At 43.2% G+C, this 24015-nt stretch overlaps 1 protein-coding gene across 2 annotated transcripts in view; it reads left to right on the forward strand.

Moving 5' to 3' along the window:
• The window catches only part of LOC137413230 (uncharacterized), a 39149-nt gene that overhangs the window by 12337 nt on the left and 2797 nt on the right, over nt 1-24015 (forward strand). For both annotated transcript variants that reach the window (XM_078767824.1, XM_078767825.1), the window contains 3 exons: nt 3743-3854; nt 6164-6234; nt 13263-15107. In XM_078767824.1, the coding sequence (XP_078623950.1) occupies nt 3743-3854; nt 6164-6234; nt 13263-15107 (2028 nt within the window). The remainder of the gene's footprint in view (nt 1-3742; nt 3855-6163; nt 6235-13262; nt 15108-24015) is intronic.

The raw sequence follows: 24015 nt of genomic DNA on the forward strand, positions 1-24015 counted from the left end.
TATATATATATATATATAGAGCTCGTGACCCCCATGGAAACCCACTCACGGTGGTCACGAACCACCTTTGAGAAACACTGCTTTAGACCATAACACCATTTAGACCCCTTACACCCTTTGGACCCTTTATACATGTTAGACATCTTTAGAACCTTTCAGACTACTTGGACCCTTGCCCATATATACATATATATCTGTATGTATATATATATACATACAGACTTGGCATTTAATATGGAATTTTTTTTTTGTGGGGGTGAACTTACTTTTCAAGATGACTTAGAACCAAAGGTTCATTGGAATTATGTTGAAATTATTCTAGATTTTGTTATTGTGACCTTTAAAAGAAACAAAAACCACATTTGACATTTCGAAGCAAATAAATTGATCCTTGAAAGTGATGTAAACTGATATCGAACTCAATTCAGGGACAGTACTGTGTTAAACTTCTGTACGTTTTCCAGAAGTATCTCTTTATTTTGCACATTAGCCAAATTTTTTTTTAACAAAAACAAAAGTTAAATTACAACTGGGATTACGGACAGTAAAATTACAGTTCAGTACGTCGTGTAACCCCCACGAGCATTCAGGAGAGCACGTACACGTTGAGGCATGCTGTTCACGAGATTTGCCAAGGTTTGGACAGGAATCGCTTGCCATGCAGTGACAATAGCCTGCTGCAATTCACGCGCAGAGGTCGGCTGCTGGTCCAAGTGGTCGATTTGACGCGTTAATTCTGCCCACAAGTTCTCTATCGGATTCATATCCGGGGACATGGCAGGCCACTCCATATGCTCTACACCATGGTCAGCAAGAAAGTGTTGGATCATGCGAGCACGATGAGGCTGTGCATTGTCATCTTGGAAGACAAAGTTTCCTCGAAAGGCTACACGAGCAAATGGAAGCAATGTTTCTTCCAGAATGGCCCTGTACTTGAACTGGTTCAGGTTTCCATTCAGAACAACCAGGTCAGTTTTGCCCCCTGCATGAAAAGCAGCCCAAACGGTCACCCCACCACCTCCAGCTTGGACTCTTGGCACTATACAATCTTCGTTGTAGGCTTCATGCACTTGTCTGCGCACTCGGACATGGCCATCTTTACGATAGACCAGAAATCAAGACTCGTCACTGAAGATCACGTGATTCCAGTGTCCTGGCTGCCATTGACGGTGCTCTCTGGCCCACTGCCATCGGCGCTGGTGGTGTTGTCTTGTCAGGCGTGGCTTTCTCAGGGGATGCCTGGCACGATAGCCTGCTTGAACCAGTCGTTGGTTGACTAGCCTTCTGGATACAGGCACATTTGTCAGTTGCTGCCACTCAGCCCTAAGCCGATTAGCTGACTTGGTACGGCCATTGCGGACTAACCGGTGCAGCTGGCGATCATTCCTCCTTGTGGTTCTGTGGGGATGTCCTGGCCTCGATATTGGAGGAGGGACACCCCTCTGAGCATTTCGTTTCAGGATCGTTGACACCTGACCTTGAGTGATGCCATACTGCCGAGCAATAGCACACTGTTTCATGCCGGAATTTCGTAAAGCCACCACACCATGACAAACAGCATTGTCGAGTTGACGGACCATCTCCAGAGGAAGCGGCAATAACTTTTGTAGACGTGCAGCAGTTGTTTTCCACTAATACAGAACGCAACAACCCTTATATACCCGATTGGGAAGCCAATCGTCAAATGTACCTGTCCGTACATTTTGTCAGGCCACCTGTGATATAATCCTGTTATTGACTTCTTGCTGCGACAGACAATCAGTGACATGGTTCTTTCAACAAAGAAATCACCGAAGCGTAAAAGAAACTCACCAGATTGATATTCTGAGTTCAGAAAGGAAACTCAAGTCAAGAAAAAATATATATTCCATATTAAATGCCAAGTCTGTATATATATATATATATATATATATATATATATATATATATATATATATGTATATATATATATATATATATATATATATATATATATATGTATATATATGTATATATATATATATATATATATGTATATATATATATATATCATGGAGTACAGTTGTAATCCATATGGAGAGATAATCGTGAAAAAAATGGTCTCATCAAATGTGCACAAAGTGATATGCTGAGAAGATAATATGTAGTGAGGATGTAAGCATTTTAAAATCCAAACATTTTATTCTTTCAAGACTTAACAACACCAACAACCATGTGGAGCTCTTGTAGGCCTGAGACACATTGCAGGTAAAAACGACGCTGAAACACCTCTAAAGTAGTGCACCAGGATATTGCTAAATCGCCAAATAGTGCTTCTTCACCTTCTTTCCCTCCAAAACTACCTTATTTGTTTTTTTATTTGACATTTCATTCCCGTATGTTTTTACATTTTAAAATCTTTTTTATTCTTGTATATTGTCCTGTCCGTGGCCGACAAAGACCGGCCTCAGACGAATGGCTGAAATGAGTTTTAAATCCGAGGCGTATTTTGAACCTTGGTGGGATTGTCTTTGGCACACGCGGGAAAGGCCCAAAGCCTTATCTGATCGGAACACATGGGGTTATTCCGAACCCACAGAACAAAGAAACGAACCAGGACAGAAAGTAAAATTCAACAAATATGAATTTATTCACAGAAATGTAAAAGACAATGAAAGGTGAGGTAAACTAAAATTGCTAAGTTGAGGGTCCTCCTTTCCGACTCATATACAGACAAGGTAATGATAAAAGAAAAAGAAAAACCGCTTATAATCGGCCGCACTCAGCTTTGAGTTTGTACGAGGATGTTTGGGCACCTGGTGGTCGCTGAGCGGGTCCCGTAGGTCGGCAAATGTCCTGAGCGTCGACGGGATCAAGATGGTGCCAAGTCGTTCCTTCGCTGCACCACGAACGTGGGGCAATCCGTGTAGACGGTCTCCTTTCGCTCTCCACTCCGTCCTAGATGCCACGAGCTCCCCGAACCGTTGCTTTATTACTCCTCTTCGACGGCTGCACCAATCTCCTCCTGGATGGTGCCAACAGTTTACAAAGGCTCCAAAATCACCCCACTAGTGCACACGGGCACGAAAACGCAGACGTTCACCTCACGCGAAGCCAGGACCAGGACAGAAGAATGCGACTGCCTCCAACAAATGCCAGCACCAAGCGAGAGACAAATATGGCGAGACGGCATCTTTTTTCTTTCAGCTCTCGAATGTTGATCGCTGACGTCATACTCTGTCCAATCACCGAGCACTATTCAATCATCCCATCGCACCTCCACCAACCACGAAGGCCAGGTGTGGCCTCCCCACCACTAGTCATCGGGGGGTGGAGTCCCATCTCTGTTCGGGAATGTCTGGCTGACATTGGGGGTTTACTTGCTGATTGACAAATGTGCTGGGTCTGTCGGACCTGGTGGCGTGGTGAGCAAATGAGTCCATTGCCTGGCCGGCTGAGTTTTATTAGAACATTAGAGAAAAATCACAGGGAGGCAAGCACATTCAGGTGAATTTAACCTTACAGACCCTACCTAGATAACACAACTCCACTCCTCCATGTGGAGACACCTAAACACTTAACCGGACATTCGACCCTACTTAAATACATTGAGATGGATTCTTCTTCTTTGCGACACTCGGAGCATGCTAATAAATACGATTCTGGCTTTCCAAAGGTATTTCATCTCCTAACCCCCACAAACGTAACAATGTATTTGTATATATGGTATTAATCTGCATACCTTTTATGTACAACCTGGTGCAAACATGCACAACATTTACAGGAAAGAAAACGGATGTCAATGAAGTTGTTTTACCAACCATTACAGTCTCACAAGGCATCGGGGAAACCGTGAACACGTCGGCAAAAACAACGCGACATCACGTACCTGAAAGGTAATCCCAATGATTTGTATTTCACTAAATGTAGTGAAACAAGTAGATAGACTAAAACTAAGTAGATAGACTCTGGGCATGCAATGCTTTAGTGTCTTTAGATAGACACTAAAAGTAGATAGACTTTCTCAACAAGTCTCATGATGTTGAACAGTTCATTATTTGCATCTTCATTCATATTGAGGGTCTTGTAGTGGACTGACCATAACTGAAGAAGATGATGACATATTTGAGGCTGTTTTTTATGTTTAATTTTGAGCCTGGTTAATGAGAATATGAAGAAGCAGAAAACAAAGTCGTTAATTTTTACCATTTCTTCATTAGATAGTGTTAGCAGCTTTAAACATCAATGCCGTTAAATGAAATATTTACACGTTTGTTTTGCTGAACACAAGTTGTTGTTGAGCAAAGAGCCGCTCCCTTATATATAGTATTTACTATTGCAATGAATGTGCCCATTGCGTTTCACACTCTACGTGGTGTTTGGCACAAGAGAACTTCAAAATTAAACTTTTGTGCAAAATGAAGAAAACGCTTAAAGGTTGTCAAACTCAATAACCTCACATCCATAACTTTAAATGCAGTTCCGGCATCAATTCTGACAGCACTAATACCCCATAATGACAATGTGGAATGTTGAAAAATAAATTTTTTTACAAACTAATTAAAAATGAAAAGCTGAAATGTCTTGAGTCAGTAATTATTCAACCCCTTCGTTATCACCCTCCAAATTGAGCTCAGGTACATCCAATTTCCTTTGATCATCCTTGAGATGTTTCTAAAACTTGATTGGAGTCCACCTGTGGTCAATTCCATTGATTGGGCATGATTTAGAAGGAAACACACCTTTCTATATAAGGTCCCACAGTTGACAGTTCATGTCAGAGCAGAAACTCGACCATGAAGTACAAGGAACTGTCCGTATAACTCCGAGATAGAATTGTGAAGAGGCATAGATATGGGGAAGGGTATAAAACAATTTCTAGTGTTGAAAGTTCCCAAGAGCACAGTGAGCTCCATCATTAGGAAATGGAAAGAATATGGAACAACACAGACTCTCCCTAGACCTGGCCGTCCGATCAAACTGAGCAACCGGGCAAGAAGGACCTTGGTCAGGGAGGTGACAAAGAACCGAATGACCACTCTGACAGAACTACAGAGTTCCTTGGCTGAGATGGGAGAAGCTGCCAGAAGGACAACAGTCTCTGCAGCACTTTACAAACCTAGGCCAGGTGGAAGCCACTCCCGAGAAAAAGGCACATGACAGCACACCTGGAGTTTGCAAAAATATACATGAAAGACTGAAAGCATGACGCAAAATATTCTGTGGTCTGATGAGATGAAAATTGAACTTTCACCTGAATACAAAGCGCTACGTCTGGCAGAAACTGAGCACAGCCCATCACCCATCTAACACCATCCATACCGTAAAGCATGGTGGTGGCAGCATCATGCTATGGAGATGTTTTTCAGCAACAGGGACTGGGAGACTTGTAAGGATAGAGGGAAGAATGAATCCAAATACAGGCAAATCCTTGAGGAGAACCTGCTTCAGAGTGCAAAAGACCTAAGACTGCGGAGAAGATTTACATTCTAACAGGTCAATGACCCCAAGCATTCAGCCAAAGCAACACTGGAATGGCTTCAGAACAAGATTGTGAAAATCCATGAGGGGCCAGGCAAAGCCCAAACTTGAATCACATTGAGAATCTGTCGAAAGACTTGAAGATTGCTGTTCACCGACGCTCCCCATCCAACTTAAGAGCTTGAGCAAATCTGCAAGGAAGAATTGGAGAAATTCCCCAAATCCAGATGTGCAAAGTTGATACAGACATACCTAAGAAAACTCGAAGCTGTAATCTCTGCCCAAGGCGCTTCTACGAAGTATTGACTCATGGGGTTGAATATTTATGTAAATTCGATATTTGTGTATTTCATTTTAAATTATTTTGTAAGAATTTCTCAAAATAAAATACCAATTGATATTATTGGGTGTTTTGTGTAGATCAGTGACAAAAACATCTCAATTTATTCCATTTTAAATTCAGGCTGTAACATCAGAAAATGCGAAAAAAGTCAAGGGTGTGAATACTTTCTTGAATGAATATTTTCTGAAGGTACTGTATACTGATAATTGTTTCAGTAAAGAACCCACATCATCTGAGTTTTACACCCAAAGCATTGCAATAATTGTGATATATTAGTGTACGGTACCTCAATTTACCTCAATTTTACACCTAGCTCTTGAAATATTGTGAGGATGAATGACAAAGGAGTTTAATATATATTTAAATTTTCTGGTTTGACAGTGCAAAATCCATCCACAAAACTACAAGAATCAACGTTACCAAGATGATCCAAATCCCTAAAACACAAAAAGGTAAGACGATTCACCCTGGAGTTGAAGTGCGATGACATTATTATATAAAACAGTGGATTTCATTAAATATCCAATGATTACATCACAAAGAAATCAATGTAGGCGGAAATTCTAAGCATGAATTCTAATCCTCATGCAGGAGTTTCTTTGTGGATGGGACTTGTTAATTTTCATAGGATGGCAATAACGTTCACCGAGATGTCATGTTACATGATTTTCAGGCACATTTTGCAATAGTTTGAAATAACCACAGAAAACAAAGCTCAGGGAGGATATTATCGATGTATTTATTGTAAGCACAGTACAGAATTGGGAGGGGTGAGTGAAGTTATAACATGAAAAATGTTATTTCAAGGAGGTCACGAGAGAATAAACACATCAATACATTTGAATCGGAGGCCACGGCATCAGACAATGGAATAGTAGTCCCAGTGAAGACGTGTTAGTGTTAGTCTGCCGACTCCCCATGTTGGTGTTAGTCTGCCGACTCAACGTGTTAGTGTTAATCTGCCGACTCAATGTGTTAGTGTTAGTCTGCCAACTCACCATGTTAGTGTTAGTCTGCCGACTCAATGTGTTAGTGTTAGTCTGCCGACTCAATGTGTTAGTGTTAGTCTGCCAACTCACCATGTTAGTGTTAGTCTGCCGACTCAATGTGTTAGTGCTAGTCTGCCGACTCAATGTGTTAGTGCTAGTCTGCCGACTCAACGTGTTAGTGTTAGTCTGCCGACTCAATGTGGTAGTGTTGGTCTGCCGACTCAATGTGTTAGTGTTAGTCTGCCGACTCAATGTGTTTGTGTTAGTCTGCCGACTCAATGTGTTAGTGTTCGTCTGCCGACTCAATGTGTTAGTGCTAGTCTGCCGACTCAATGTGTTAGTGTTAGTCTGCCGACTCAATGTGTTAGTGTTAGTCTGCCGACTCAACGTGTTAGTGTTAGTCTGCCGACTCAATGTGTTAGTGTTAGTCTGCCAACTCACCATGTTATTGTTAGTCTGCCACCCAATGTGTTAGTGTTAGTCTGCCAACGCACCATGTTAGTGTTAGTCTGCCGACTCAATGTGTTTGTGTTAGTCTGCCAACTCACCATGTTAGTGTTAGTCTGCCGACTCAATGTGTTAGTGTTAGTCTGCCGACTCAATGTGTTAGTGTTAGTCTGCCGACTCAATGTGTTCGTGTTAGTCTGCCGACTCAATGTGTTAGTGTTAGTCTGCCGACTCAATGTGTTAGTGTTAGTCTGCCGACTCAATGTGTTCGTGTTAGTCTGCCAACGCACCATGTTAGTGTTAGTCTGCCGACTCAATGTGTTTGTGTTAGTCTGCCGACCCATTGTGTTAGTGTTAGTCTGCCAACTCACCATGTTAGTGTTAGTCTGCCGACTCAACGTGTTAGTGTTAGTCTGCCGACTCAACGTGTTAGTGTTAGTCTGCCGATGCACCGTGTTAGTGTTAGTCTGCCGACTCAACGTGTTAGTGTTAGTCTGCCGACTCAACGTGTTAGTGTTAGTCTGCCGACTCACCATGTTACTGTTAGTCTCCCGACTCACCATGTTAGTGTTAGTCTGCCGACTCACCGTGTTAGTGTTAGTCTGCCGACTCAATGTGTTAGTGTTAGTCTGCCGACTCCCCATGTTAGTGTTAGTCTGCCGACTCAACGTGTTAGTGTTAGTCTGCCGACTCAATGTGTTAGTGTTAGTCTGCCGACCCATTGTGTTCGTGTTAGTCTGCCAACGCACCATGTTAGTGTTAGTCTGCCGACTCAATGTGTTAGTGTTCGTCTGCCGACTCAATGTGTTAGTGTTAGTCTGCCAACTCAACGTGTTAGTGTTAGTCTGCCAACTCACCATGTTAGTGTTAGTCTGCCGACTCAACATGTTAGTGTTAGTCTGGCGACTCAATGTGTTAGTGTTAGTCTGCCAACTCAACGTGTTAGTGTTAGTCTGCCGACTCAATGTGTTAGTGTTGGTCTGCCAACTCAACGTGTTAGTGTTAGTCTGCCGACTCAATGTGTTAGTGTTAGTCTGCCGACTCAATGTGTTAGTGTTGCTCTGCCAACTCAACGTGTTAGTGTTAGTCTGCCGACTCAATGTTTTAGTGTTAGTCTGCCGACTCAATGTGTTAGTGTTAGTCTGCCGACTCAATGTGTTAGTGTTAGTCTGCCGACTCAACGTGTTCGTGTTAGTCTGCCGACTCAATGTGTTAGTGTTAGTCTGCCAACTCACCATGTTAGTGTTAGTCTGCTGACTCAATGTGTTAGTGTTAGTCTGCCAACTCACCATGTTAGTGTTAGTCTGCCGACCCAATGTGTTAGTGTTAGTCTGCCAACGCACCATGTTAGTGTTAGTCTGCCGACTCAATGTGTTTGTGTTAGTCTGCCAACGCACCATGTTAGTGTTAGTCTGCCGACGCAATGTGTTAGTGTTAGTCTGCCGACTCAATGTGTTTGTGTTAGTCTGCCGACTCAATGTGTTAGTGTTAGTTTGCCGACTCAATGTGTTAGTGTTAGTCTGCCAACTCACCATGTTAGTGTTAGTCTGTCGACTCAATGTGTTAGTGTTAGTCTACCGACTCAATGTGTTAGTGTTAGTCTGCCAACGCACCATGTTCGTGTTAGTCTGCCAACTCAACGTGTTAGTGTTAGTCTGCCGACTCAATGTGTTGGTGTTAGTCTGCCAACTCAACGTGTTAGTGTTAGTCTGCCGACTCAATGTGTTAGTGTTAGCCTGCCAACTCACCATGTTAGTGTTAGTCTGCCGACTCAATGTGTTAGTGTTAGTCTGCCAACGCACCATTTTAGTGTGAGTCTGCCAACTCAACGTGTTCGTGTTAGTCTGCCGACTCAATGTGTTAGTGTTAGCCTGCCAACTCACCATGTTGGTGTTAGTCTGCCGACTCAATGTGTTAGTGTTAGTCTGCCAACGCACCATGTTAGTGTTAGTCTGTCAACTCAACGTGTTAGTGTTAGTCTGCCGACTCAATGTGTTCGTGTTAGTCTGCCAACGCACCATGTTAGTGTTAGTCTGCCAACTCAACGTGTTAGTGTTAGTCTGCCGACCCAATGTGTTAGTGTTAGCCTGCCAACTCACCATGTTAGTGTTAGTCTGCCGACCCAATGTGTTAGTGTTAGTCTGCCAACGCACCATTTTAGTGTTAGTCTGCCGACTCAATGTGTTTGTGTTGGTCTGCCGACTCAATGTGTTAGTGTTAGTCTGCCGACTCAACATGTTAGTGTTAGTCTGCCGACTCAACGTGTTAGTGTTAGTCTGCCGACTCAACGTGTTAGTGTTAGTCTGCCGACTCAATGTGTTAGTGTTAGTCTGCCAACGCACCATGTTAGTGTTAGTCTGCCGACTCACCATGTTAGTGTTAGTCTGCCGAATCAACGTGTTAGTGTTAGTCTGCCGACTCAACGTGTTAGTGTTAGTCTGCCGACTCACCATGTTAGTGTTAGTCTGCCGACTCAATGTGTTAGTGTTAGTCTGCCAACTCAACGTGTTAGTGTTAGTCTGCCGACCCAATGTGTTAGTGTTAGCCTGCCAACTCACCATGTTAGTGTTAGTCTGCCGACCCAATGTGTTAGTGTTAGTCTGCCAACGCACCATTTTAGTGTTAGTCTGCCGACTCAATGTGTTTGTGTTGGTCTGCCGACTCAATGTGTTAGTGTTAGTCTGCCGACTCAACGTGTTAGTGTTAGTCTGCCGACTCACCATGTTAGTGTTAGTCTCCCGACTCACCATGTTAGTGTTAGTCTGCCGACTCAACGTGTTAGTGTTAGTCTGCCGACTCACCATGTTAGTGTTAGTCTCCCGACTCACCACGTTAGTGTTAGTCTGCCAACTCAACGTGTTAGTGTTAGTCTGCCGACTCAACGTGTTAGTGTTAGTCTGCCGACTCACCATGTTAGTGTTAGTCTCCCGACTCACCATGTTAGTGTTAGTCTGCCAACTCAACGTGTTAGTGTCAGTCTGCCGACTCAACGTGTTAGTGTTAGTCTGCCGACTCAATGTGTTAGTGTTAGTCTGCCGACTCAATGTGTTCGTGTCAGTCTGCCAACTCACTATGTTAGTGTTAGTCTGCCGACTCAACATGTTAGTGTTACTCTGCCGACTCAATGTGTTCGTGTTAGTCTGCCGACTCAATGTGTTAGTGTTAATCTGCCGACTCAATGTGTTAGTGTTAGTCTGCCGACTCAACCTGTTAACCTGTTAGTGTTAGTCTGCCAACTCACAATGTTAGTGTTAGTCTCCCGACTCAACCTGTTTGTGTTAGTCTGCCGACTCAATGTGTTAGTGTTAGTCTGCCGACTCAATGTGTTAGTGCTAGTCTGCCGACTCAACCTGTTCGTGTTAGTCTGCCGACTCAATGTGTTAGTGTTAGTCTGCCAACGCACCATGTTAGTGTTAGTCTGCCGACTCAACCTGTTTGTGTTAGTCTGCCAACGCACCATGTTAGTGTTAGTCTGCCAACTCACCATGTTAGTGTTAGTCTGCCGACTCAACGTGTTAGTGTTAGTCTGCCGACTCAACCTGTTAGTGTTAGTCTGCCAACGCACCATGTTAGTGTTAGTCTGCCGACTCACCATGTTAGTGTTAGCCTGCCGACTCACCATGTTAGTGTTAGTCTGCCGACTCAACCTGTTTGTGTTAGTCTGCCAACGCACCATGTTAGTGTTAGTCTGCCAACTCACCATGTTAGTGTTAGTCTGCCGACTCAACGTGTTAGTGTTAGTCTGCCGACTCAACCTGTTAGTGTTAGTCTGCCAACGCACCATGTTAGTGTTAGTCTGCCAACTCACCATTTTAGTGTTAGTCTGCCGACTCAATGTGTTTGTGTTGGTCTGCCGACTCAATGTGTTAGTGTTAGTCTGCCGACTCAATGTGTTAGTGTTAGTCTGCCGACTCAACGTGTTAGTGTTAGTCTGCCGACTCAACGTGTTAGTGTTAATCTGCCGACTCAATGTGTTAGTGTTAGTCTGCCGACTCAATGTGTTAGTGTTAGTCTGCCGACTCAACGTGTTAGTGTTAGTCTGCCGACTCAACGTGTTAGTGTTAGTCTGCCAACTCACCGTGTTAGTGTTAGTCTGCCGACTCAACCTGTTAGTGTTAGTCTGCCGACTCAATGTGTTAGTGTTAGTCTGCCAACTCACCATGTTAGTGTTAGTCTGCCGACTCAATGTGTTAGTGTTAGTCTGCCGACTCAACCTGTTAGTGTTAGTCTGCCGACTCAACCTGTTAGTGTTAGTCTGCCGACTCAACCTGTTAGTGTTAGGCTGCCAACGCACCATGTTAGTGTTAGTCTGCCGACTCACCATGTTAGTGTTAGCCTGCCGACTCACCATGTTAGTGTTAGCCTGCCGACTCAACGTGTTCGTGTTAGTATGCCGACTCAATGTGTTAGTGTTAGTCTGCCGACTCAACGTGTTAGTGTTAGTCTGCCGACTCAATGTGTTAGTGTTAGTCTGCCGACTCAATGTGTTCGTGTTAGTCTGCCGACTCAACGTGTTAGTGTTAGTCTGCCGACTCAACGTGTTAGTGTTAGTCTGCCGACTCACCGTGTTAGTGTTAGTCTGCCGACTCAACCTGTTAGTGTTAGTCTGCTGACGCACCATGTTAGTGTTAGTCTGTCAACTCACCATGTTAGTGTTAGTCTGCCGACTCACCGTGTTAGTGTTAGTCTGCCGACTCAATGTGTTAGTGTTAGTCTGCCGACTCAACGTGTTAGTGTTAGTCTGCTGACGCACCATGTTAGTGTTAGTCTGCCAACTCACCATGTTAGTGTTAGTCTGCCGACTCACCGTGTTAGTGTTAGTCTGCCGACTCAATGTGTTAGTGTTAGTCTGCCGACTCAACGTGTTAGTGTTAGTCTGCCGACTCAATGTGTTAGTGTTAGTCTGCCGATTCAACGTGTTAGTGTTAGTCTGCCGACTCAATGTGTTAGTGTTAGTCTGCCGATTCAACGTGTTAGTGTTAGTCTGCCGACTCACCATGTTAGTGTTCGTCTGCTGACTCAATGTGTTAGTGTTAGTCTGCCGACTCACCATGTTAGTGTTAGTCTGCCGACTCAATGTGTTAGTGTTAGTCTGCCGACTCACCATGTTAGTGTTAGTCTGCCGACTCAACGTGTTAGTGTTAGTCTGCCGACTCAACGTGTTAGTGTTAGTCTGCCGACTCAATGTGTTAGTGTTAGTCTGCCAACGCACCATGTTAGTGTTAGTCTGCCGACTCACCATGTTAGTGTTAGTCTGCCGAATCAACGTGTTAGTGTTAGTCTGCCGACTCAACGTGTTAGTGTTAGTCTGCCGACTCACCATGTTAGTGTTAGTCTGCCGACTCACCATGTTAGTGTTAGTCTGCCGACTCAACGTGTTAGTGTTAGTCTGCCGACTCAACGTGTTAGTGTTAGTCTGCCGACTCAACGTGTTAGTGTTAGTCTGCCGACTCAACGTGTTAGTGTTAGTCTGCCGGCCCAACTTGATCACTCGGTTTAGCAATGAAACGACATGTCGGTAACATTTCAAGCGTTTGCTCATTGAAGGCTTTTTTTTGTTTTTTTGCTTTTCAGCTCCAAATCAGTGTTCAAATGTTGGTCATTCTGATGAAGATGTAACACTCAAAATGTCAACAGAGAATCTTAATTCCATAGGAACATACTCTTTTTGGGTTTACTTTGATAACATCTATTTAAATGTGAGGGCATCATAGACTAGCAAACAGGCCAAGCAGTTCCAGTGTATGAAGGATGCTGTGTTGAGAATATTTTCATCAAACTGAGCTCTGCAGTCTATTTATTATCCTCAAACTTAAAAAAAATGGGGGGGTGGGGGGGGGGAGATTTCGGATCATAGTGGTGAAAACAGAAGATTTTTTAAAACTCAAATTTGATATTGCGTCATTTCTGCTGGAACGTTTTGCCATCATTCGAGGTTACTTTCAGTGGGAAGCGTGTGGATTTGTGATAGCGGCCATAAGCCTCAGTCTAGTCGTACCTGAATTGATATTTACCTGTGATTTAACGGCGTTTTTCCTTTTCAGCTCCAAAGGTCTCATCACATCCGGAAGGCAATCAAAGAAGATTGTCAAGCACGAAAAGCATGATCTCAAAACAGAATTCAAAATTATTTAATGATGAATTGAAAGACACATTTGATAAGAAAATGTTGGCATCGTCACGATATAATACGCGGCAGAAGTCTTTACAGAAAAGTAAGTGCGCTTCAGAAAACGTCAAGGTGAGGTTGCAGTCAAGCACATCACGGAACATTCCCGGAAGTGATGAAGGTGACAAGAAAACAAAAATCCTGCAAGGAAACGATATAGAACACAAAACGCAGTTTCCTACATCTGATCAGAAGAACTTTTCCAAGGAAGGGGCCAATCAGGTGCAACAGTCTGATGATTCATTTGGACAGACGACCTCAATCTGCCATGCAGACAAAATAAACGACAAAAACATTTCTGATTCCCCGCATCAAACAGTTGTTGAAGCTGCGATTACAGAAACGCAAATGCTCGTCCTCGATTCTGTTCCAAACGACCCAAATTCAGTCGATATATCACAAGCCGCCATTGCCCGAAGTGAAGGTGAAAATGAGACAACGAGGACTGAAATTGACAAATCCGAAACCGATGATCATCACGAGGGCGAAGATTATGAAAAGGGAGCATCTGGTAAGGAAGTGAACAATGACGAAGTGTTTGATAAAGAGAGTGACGAAGAGCCCGAGACTGATGTGGACAGTGACGGCGAGGAAGATGGAAGTGATGGCGAGGTCAACGATGATGGTGACCGTACACAAGAGGACGACGACGACGACGACGATGACCAAGATGATGATGATGATGAAGATCATGTTTTTTGCCAAGCCAGTCTTCGACCCTCGACGAGTGTAAATGGTGCAAGGGAAGGGCTTTGCCTGATGGAAATCGCAAGTAGTGAAATAACACTGAGATGCAAACCGAAGACACCATCGCAAGAGGTCCTGAGTCCACAAATAATACACGAAGAGCAGCTCGTTCAATACCTGATGTGTGAGGCACCACATCCAAAAGCACCACGAGGAATGAGGAAAACTCCCGTAACGCCACGTCGGATGTCGAGCTCAAATCCAAAGAACGCTTTTCTCAATAGGGAATCGAATGCGGAAATGGAAGGAGCAACGAAGAATAAGGTGAAAGAAGGAGTAGATGTTTCCGCTTATCAAACATGCAATGTGAGCAAACAAGGATTGCCAAAGAAAAAACATCCGGTCAACGTCACTGTCAATATGCTGTATCAGGACATCACCAACAACGGTAACAATTCCGATACACCTGCAAATGATGAGCAAGCAGAAGATGACAACGGGTGGGTCGACCTTTCCTATGAGAATTTTGAAGATTTTGATGAAAGCTACACTGAGCAAAGCATCGCAGGATTCAATCCAATACAACAGAGTAAGGGCAGCACAACAGAGCGTGAATTGTCCTCGATAATAGGAGCGAATAGCAACAGTGAAACCCTAATCAATGGATCTATAAATGGGACAAATCGCAAATCGGATTCCGATAAATATTCATCGGTCAAGGAGGATAACTTGGTCAGCACAGGTGAAAACAACAACACTCTTACAGCAAGCGCAACAAAAGTTCCTGCTCACAGCGAAAGCTACCGGAAGCCGAAGATCAACGCAAACGTAGGTTGTGTCGTCCAACAACCACCTTGCTTCAACAACAAGAACGTGAGCGGCTCATTTCAAGGCCAATTGGAAGGAACCAAGGTGTCTCAGAAACGCAGTCAACAAGTCACAGATGATGGACATTCCCTGGAAAACTTATTCATTCCAAAGGAACAAACTCCAAAGGGGTCCGCGTACAACACGCAAGGAGATACTTTCTCAGGTGATACCTTCTTATAATTGTGGAACAAAGATGGTTTCAATTCTTTTGAGAAAAATAACCTTTGTTGAAAATGTTTCCATCAGAAATTTACTACTTTGACAGCGTAGCCCGTAGAGCAATGCAGTCTGGAACAACGTATGTCTGTCGTCCGGTGAATGTATGTATGTACAGTGCATTCAGCAAGTATTCAGACCCCTTCAGTTTTTTCACATTTTGTTATGTTGCAGCCTTATGCTGAAACCGTTTAAATTCATTTTTTCCTCATCAATCTACACTCAATACCCCATAATGACAAAGAGAAAACAGGATTTTAGAAAGTTTTGCAAATTTATTAAAAAGAAAAAACTGAAATATCACATTGACATAAGTATTCAGACCCTTTGCTATGACACTTGAAATTTAGCTCAGGTGCCTCCCATTTCTCTTGGTCATCTTTGAGATGTTTCTCCACCTTGATTGGAGTCCACCCGTGGAAAATTCAATTGATTGGACATGATTTGGAAGGGCACACACCTGTCTATATAAGGTCTCACAGCTGACAATGCATATCAGAGCAAAAACCAAGCCATGAGGTCGAAGGAACTGCCTGCAGAGCTCAGAGACAGGATTGTATCGAGGTACAGATCTGGGGAAACCTACAAAAAAAATTTCTGCTGCATTGAAGGTTCCCAAGAGCACAGTGGCCTCCATAATTCATAAATGGAAGAAGTTTGGAACAACCAGGACTCTTCCTAGAGCTGCCACCCGGCCAAACTGCGCAATCAGGGGAGAAGGGCATTGGTAAGAGAGGTGACCAAGAACCCGATGTTCACTCTGGCTGAGCTCCAGAGATCCTGTGTGGAGATGGGAGAAACTTCCAGAAGGACAACCATCACTGCAACACTCCACCGATCTGGGCTTTATGGCAGAGTGGCCAGACGGAAGCCTCTCCTCAGTGAAAGACACATGAAAACCCGCTTGGAGTTTGCAAAAAAGCACTTGAAGGACTCTCAGACTGTGAGAAACAAGATTCTGTGGTCTGATGAAACCAAGATTGAACTGTTTGGCCTCAATTCTAAGCGTCATGTCTGGAGGAAACCAGGCACCACTCATCACCTGCCCAATAACATCCCAACGGTGAAGCATGGTGGTGGCAGCATCATGCTGTGGGGTTGTTTTTCAGCAGCAGGGACTGGGGGACTGGTCAGGGTTGAGGGAACAATGAACGGAGCAAAGTAGAGATGTCCTAATGAAAACCTGAAACAGAGCGCTCAGGACCTCAGACTGGGCCGAAGGTTCACCTTCCAACAGGACAATGACCCCAAGCACACAGACAAGACAATGCAGGACTGGCTTAGGGACAACTCTGTGTAGGTCCTTGAGTGGTCCAGCTAGACCCCTGACTTGAACCCAATCGAACGTCTCTGGAGAGACCTGAACCGACGACGGACCCCATCCAACCTGACAGAGCTTGAGAGGATCTGCAGGGAAGAATGGCACAAAATCCCCAAATCCAGGTGTGCAAAGCTTGTTGCGTCATATCCAAGAAGACTTGAGGCTGCAATCGCTGCCAAAGGTGCTTCAACTCAGCACTGAGTTAAGGGTCTGAATACTTATGTCAATGTGATATTTCAGTTTTTATTTTTAACAAATTTGCAAAACTTTCTAAAATTCTGTTTTCTCTTTGTCATTATGGGGTATTGAGTGTAGATTGATGAGGAAAAAATGAATTTAAACGATTTCAGCATAAGGCTGCAACATAAAATGTGAAAAAAGTGAAGGGGTCTGAATACTTTCTGAATGCACTGTGTGACCCTCACAAATGCCCACCAATTAGAGGTGAGGATCTGGTCACATGAAAGGGGGGGGGGGGGGGGGGGGGCATAAATTGACAAAAAATGGACTACACTCAGCAAATCTAAGCCTCGCTATGCCATTGGTAGACAATCCATGTTGCTACCTTGTAAGTCGAGAAATGCCTTGGTTTGTTAATTGTTAAATCTCTGACCAACTTAATAACATAATGCACACCCAATGAGGACTATTTTGACAACATGAAACAGACACACGTGTACGTATGAAATGAACATAAAGTTGTCTCCAATTCCCCAAAATCTTCACTAAACTGAACCTTCATACAATATAAGCAGAGTGTGAAGTGGTCATGGTTCATGTACAAGGAAGCTGCACAACTATTGCTGAGGCGACAATGTGCAAGTTCATGTTAAAGGGTGCAGATGTGATATTGTTCGATTCAGTTAAGGGTCTGTTTCGATTCAGTCCCCCCCTTCCCATGCCCCCACCCCCAAAGCCCTCTCCCTCTCACAGATCTCTCGATGTCCCTGCTCTCAGATGTTGTGTTTGTGTTCCTCCCCCTCTCGCCCCATCTTGTCTACCGCTCCCCATCTTATATGTTTTACGTGTCAGTTTGTCTTTCTGTGTGATTAATGTTAGCTCTTTCACGAGCCTCGATCTTGTATACAATAAAAAAAAAAAAAAGGGTGAAAATAGTTTATTCGTGACCCGAAGCAAATTTGTAGTTTAAGTGAAGCAGTTTGTTCTGAAGGATTTATCAAATTTCAGAATCGATATTCAGTTGAAATAAACACTGAAAATTACTGAAACATATTTGGTGAAAAGACGATACCAGTATGATTTTATTGTATTGACAATCCTGATTAATTTGTACATCCATTTCCAGCAATCCACTTCACCTTCCTTCCATATACACCTTACTCCCCTTGACTCAGGTAACTAGAGAGATCGTAGAACACCTTACCCCGCGTACTCTTGAGAAAAGAACGATGTGCGAAAGGTCATTTGAACTCTTCTTGCTTATTGCGTTTCCAAGCAACATTTATATATTTATTTCAATATATTTTAATTTAAATAATTATTTTAAATATTTCTAATATTAAATATTTTTAAATATTTTAAACTTTTATTTAAATATTTCCTACGAGCCACCATTTTGTCTGAATCTCGATATTCCCCAACGCCGGGAGAGCGAGCGGCAAATTTGATTGGTCAAGATGTCTTTAATTGGCGTAGTAATTTGTCCAAGTACGGTACTGCTAAACGGAAGGTTTTTGAAAGTTCCAAGAAGGTGATTTGTGTTCTAGTGTTTACTTATGTAATTACAAATTCAAACATTTGGTGCAAATTCAATTGAAATAAAATAAAGATTTTAACGGTTGTATAATTTTTTTTAAAGTTTACCGCCATTGACGCAGCGTCTTTTACACCACCTTATATAACACATTGCGTTAGTTTGTCGTGCCTGTTGTTTGTGTCCTTTGCGACATCTTTAAAAAGAGTAAGTTTAGTGTTTGGAACGATTTTTCATTTTGTTTCACTGCCAGACAGGCAGACGGACTAAAAAATTACCTTGCTCCTCTCCGGGCATTCACGATCAGGATGAGATTCCATACAATTTGTCAAAATCAGAGCCCAAGTACTGCGAAACTGCAAGTACTGCTATCACATCCGACGTCTGCAGACAGATAGACAGACAAATTGAACCAATTGCATAACCCCACTTTTGGCTTTGTTTTGGAGCATGGTAATTACTTTAAATTAGTCCGACATGATGGTGCAGAGGAAGTGCATTTGAGCTTTGGAGTTTTGGTTTGAATTTGGACCCAACTTCAAACTTGGTGCTTCACAGGTCCAAAAGTGAGACCCAAAAGCTTGTTCCACCATAAAGCGTGCCATCCCTCGGATGGAGTATGGATGTTTAGCTGGGTGTCCTGTCTGATAGCATTAGTAGGTGAACATGAAACATCCCATGGTATTTTTCACGAAGGGCAGGAAAGTTATCAGCGGAACCCTGAACGTTAAAATTTGCCCAAATCTATAATTATTCAAAATATAATAATGTTGATGGACACATATTACGTACCTCCATGGGAGTCAGACTGGATGTCGTGTATGTACGGAGGAAGAAGAGAACTGGAGATAGTCGCACAGTGGTGTGTATAGGCCTATAACTATAGGCCACACAATCAACCTTAATGCAAACAGTTCTGAAAGAGGATCCCATTTTTAATTTGAATGGTTTTATATGATAATTGCGATCATTCTCTTTAATATGATCATTTTCTCTCTCTTTCATTTTTGGTATACTCAGTCGAGCCTGGTATAAGAGCTAACACAAAGAACATATAATAAAGGGAACGAGATACAAGAGGGGGAGAGAGTGAAACACAACAACAGTAGAGAACAGGGACATCGGGAGAGGGATCCGTGGAAGGGAGAGGGCTGGGATGGGGTGCATGGGATAAACAAGATGGACACAACTAGGACTTTCAGGAAAGAAAACGGAGAATTTGAAGGAGGTGGATTTGGGGTGGATTAACGGGGGTAGAAAACATCAAGGTTTTGGATGGGGGAAGATAAGAGATGGTGGTGAACAGCTGTTTTAAAGACCTGGAGGGAGGAGTGGGATTGAAGGGAGTGGGGGAGTTTGTTCCAGAGGCGGGAGAAAAGAGGAATGAAGGAGTGAAGGTGAGCAGAGAGCCGAGATTTCGGCAGTTTAACCATAAGAGGGTTGCAGCAGATCTTGTGCGACCTGTAGGAATATTTGGGGGACAGAGCCCAGAAAGAGCTGGGGGGGGGGGGCAAGGCCAGAGAGGAGTCGGTAGAAGACAGAAAGACCACCAACCTGCCTGCGGTGAGTGAGTGAGAGGCCCTTGGAGTTAGCTTCATCGCGGTAGATTCCAATGATTCCGAAAGCTTTGGTTTCAACAGCGTGAAGCAGAGCTAGGTGTGAGGCAGGAGCACCAGCCCAGAGGGGAGAGCAGTATTCCATTGAGCTGCGGATGAAAGCCTTGTATGTGGTGAGGAGCTCAGGTGTGCCAAGGAAGGACTTCGCACGACGGAGGATGCCCAGTCAGCGACTGGCTTTGGAGGCCAGATTTGAAATGTGGTTTTCCCAGGAAAGATCATGGCAGGTAGTGAGACCCAAAAGCTTGAGTGACAGAACTTCTTGGAGAGGATTGCTCAGAATGTAGGTGGGAGGGTTTTCCAATCGGTCTTTTCAGAGAGACATCGTAAGAGTGAGACTTGTCAGGATTGAAAGACATGTTCCACTTGTTTGCCCAGTTTGTGATTTTTTCCAGGCCTGCAGAGAGTGAGGAAGCTGCAGACTACTGATCTGAGGGGAGGAATGGAGCGGCAGAGAGGGGAGTCATCAGCAAAGAGATAATAATAATAATAATACATTTATTTTGTATAGCGCTTTTCAAGAAACCCAAAGACGCTTTGACATAGTACGTAAAACAAAGACGTAAAAACAAAGGGGGAGAGGATTTTCCAGAGAGTCGGAGAGATCATTGATGAAGACCAGAAAAAGCACAGGGCCCAGAACACTGCCTTGGGGAACTCCAGCCTGAACAGGAAGAGGAGATTAGAGAAATCCATTCAGGGCCACACGTTGACTATGCCAGCCATGTGTGGAGATTTCCATGGATACCAAAAGAGGAGAGTTTGGTGAGCAGAGCGGGGTGCCAGACCGTATCGAAGGCACGTGATATGTCAAGGGAGACGGCTCTAATTTCCTGTTTGGCATTGAGGACCTCCATCCATTGTTGAGACAGCAGAAGCAGCATGTCCAGAGTAGAGTGACCTGGTCTGAAACCAAATTGATGATCAGAGATCAAGCCATTGGAGAAGAGGAAAGATCCAATATGGGAAGCCATGATGGATTCTCTTGTTGTTTTTCTACTTTAGTTATGAATCCTGTTTACAAAGCAGCTTGTTGAAAATTTTATAGAAAAAAACAAACAGCCATGAGATCTTTTTTGTGTTGGCAGTGACGCAGCAGTGTTTGCAATCCTAGTCGTTACTGATGAATCAGTCTTTATGTGCTTTTCTTATTCATGTTGAATGCGTTAGGACACGCTGAGTGACAAATCTTATAGTTACAGATAAAAGGACTGCCAACAAAGACTAAATCTAACAAGTATGGATACTCTTGTCATGGTATTGAATAAGGATGGCCTGGAGCTAGACTTAGAGGTCCACACACTGACAGGATGGCCGAGAGGTAAGCCAACATACACTCGCTCCAAGCTGTCTAGCCTGGGTTTCAATCCCGACAAAGCTATAAACTGTCAGCCTGGCGTTTCACAGTTAGGATGGCAGGTAGTCAATATTTGTGCAATCCCTCAAATGGACGTTAAACTGGGTATCCCATCTGCCGACATTAGTTGGTGGACGTTAAAGATCCTACAGTGTTATTCGCGAAGCGTTGGTGAGATATCGACGGCACCATGTCCACGTTCCTAATTCCTGCCCTAACTACTGCTGGGAAGGCAACAGCAAACCTCCAGCATAATCCATGCCAAGAAACTGCCTCTGTAGTACTGGACCGGCCTTCGGTCAGAACACCAGAATACAATACAAATTGAGCAAGAAAGAGCACTCAGATTGCAGACCCTCGCCAGGATGTTTTCAGTGGTTTTTAAGGCATTTGTGTTAAAAAATATATGGCGGCCAAACCACGTGACCGATGACGTCAGCATTATGTTTTTTCTCCACCAATTTATCCCTAGGTTATGCTCAAGAAATTTCATCTTGATCGGATGAAGTTTTGTACTTGTCGAATTATGACATCATAATGGAGGCACCGATGACATCATCATTAACATATCTTATTCCCGATGGAGAGTTCTTTACAATGAGCCATGTCTCAATTTTTTCTATTCAGCACTTTCGGAGATATAGAGGTGCAAATTTTTTCGGTTTTTCCAAGATGGCGGCCGAACCACGTGACATATGATGTCATACTTATCATTAAAAAATTCTACAGGTGGAGTTGCACCTATGGTGAAAATTTCCTGTCAATCGGGCCAACAGTTGCAGAGAATATAATATTTATTCTGTGCGGACAAACAGACAGACAAAGACGTGACCGATGACGGACAAACAGACCCCAATGCAATACCCTCTCCTCAGGCGAGGGTAACGAAGACTTCACCGATAGTCATGATATGTTTATACATGGTGTCCATAAAGTCCTTGTGCACCTTTGAACTTTATAACTTTTGATGTACACATGATATAAACAAACTACAAATGACATATGGAAACATAATGATCATGTTTTGTGATTGCTGATGTTGTTCCCCTGTGCCCGAAGCGGCCCTTAAGCAATAATTGGTTCACTCTGTCTGTCTTTCTACAGACGTCGGTCTCTGATCGAGGAACTACTTAGTCACAATTAAATTATATGTTTTGAACATTGTAGAACATAAATTGGAAAATAGGTCGGAGCACAAACCCGCAGTTTAGCAGCACTTTGCGTCTGAATTTGACAAATTGTACGTAATCTTGTCCAGAGCATGTATGCAAAGAGTACGGTAACTCTTTATAGTCTGTCTGGCAGTGAAACAAAATTGAAAATCTTTTTAAAAAGGGGATTTACTGTTTTTAGGGACATTACAAAGGACACAAATTACAGCCACGAACAACTAATTGAGCGTGTTAAATAAGGTGGTGTAAAAGACGGTGCATCAACGGCGGTAAATATCAGAATTTTTTTCCCAACTGCCTATGAAACGTTTTATTTTATTTCAATTGAATTGTATACTTGAACATGACAGAACACAAACCTTCCTCTTACTTTCAAAAACATCCAGTTTAGCAGTACTTGTGTAAAATTATGCCATCTCGACCAATCAAATTTTCCGCCCAACCAGCACGTGACGTGCAATCAATGAATTGTCATCTCGGGAATAAAGGCGGACAAGTGCCGAGGCTTGGGGTCTATTGTGGCCTGAGGAAGCTCGTTGGTAACTGGGCGAAATGTCGCCCGAGACCGGGTCTGCCGTTGCTTATTACTAAACTTGGCATTTTTACCCATCACTTAGTGAGAAATGTAATCAAAAGTTGGACTTCACAAACATTCTGCAATATTCGCTCATTTTCTTGAGGTCATCTTCCATCTTCTCGGATGTCATTGAACATCGCCTTCGTCAACCTTCCTTGCTGCTTACACGAGATACAAGATGGCTGCCATGTATATGGTGCGAGCAAAAACCACCTCCGCTTCTCTGTGAAACTCAGTATTGGATGCTTTGGTTTGAACCTCCACTTAAAATGAGCGAAACGAAACATTTTGAAAAGATTTCATTACTCTCACTCAATTTTCAACATCACCGTAACGCGGATTGTTAAGTTGTTTTTAAACTTTATAAAAGATGACTTGTAATACCGATTACCACCAGGTGGTGCTATACGATAAACATTTATATAGAGAGAATTGGGGTCTTCCCCCCACCCTGAATCCCCTCTACCAGATGTGCTACCCAGGCATAAACCATACCTGGGGTACCTTAAGGTAACATGCAAAATTTGCTTGGATTTGCTTCAGTCGATCTTGAAGCAAATATAAACAAACAACCACTAATTGAGCTTTTTATATTCGATTAGTGGAGTAGATCTCGTTACGGTTGGTTGGATGCCCTTTTTGGTTTTAAAACGTAGAATTCCAACCGCCCCAATATTAGGGTTTGGGTTAAGGTTGTTAGGTTTAGGGTTGTTAGGGTTACGGTTAGGGTTAGGGTTAGGGTTAGGGTAATCATCAATATATTTAAATATCAAAGTGTGCTAACATTATTCCCGTGTGTGCAGTTAGGGTTAGGGTTAGGGTAATCATCAATATATTTAAATATCAAAGTGTGCTAACATTATTCCCGTGTGTGCAGTTAGGGTTAGGGTTAGGGTAATCATCAATATATTTAAATATCAAAGTGTGCTAACATTATTCCCGTGTGTGCAGTTAGGGTTAGGGTTAGGGTAATCATCAATATATTTAAATATCAAAGTGTGCTAACATTATTCCCGTGTGTGCAGTTAGGGTTAGGGTAAGGGTAATCATCAATATATTTAAATATCAAAGTGTGCTAACATTATTCCCGTGTGTGCA

Source organism: Myxine glutinosa, chromosome 13 (assembly GCF_964187855.1).
Source record: "Myxine glutinosa chromosome 13, kmMyxGlut1.1, whole genome shotgun sequence".
Lineage (NCBI taxonomy): Eukaryota > Metazoa > Chordata > Myxini > Myxiniformes > Myxinidae > Myxine > Myxine glutinosa.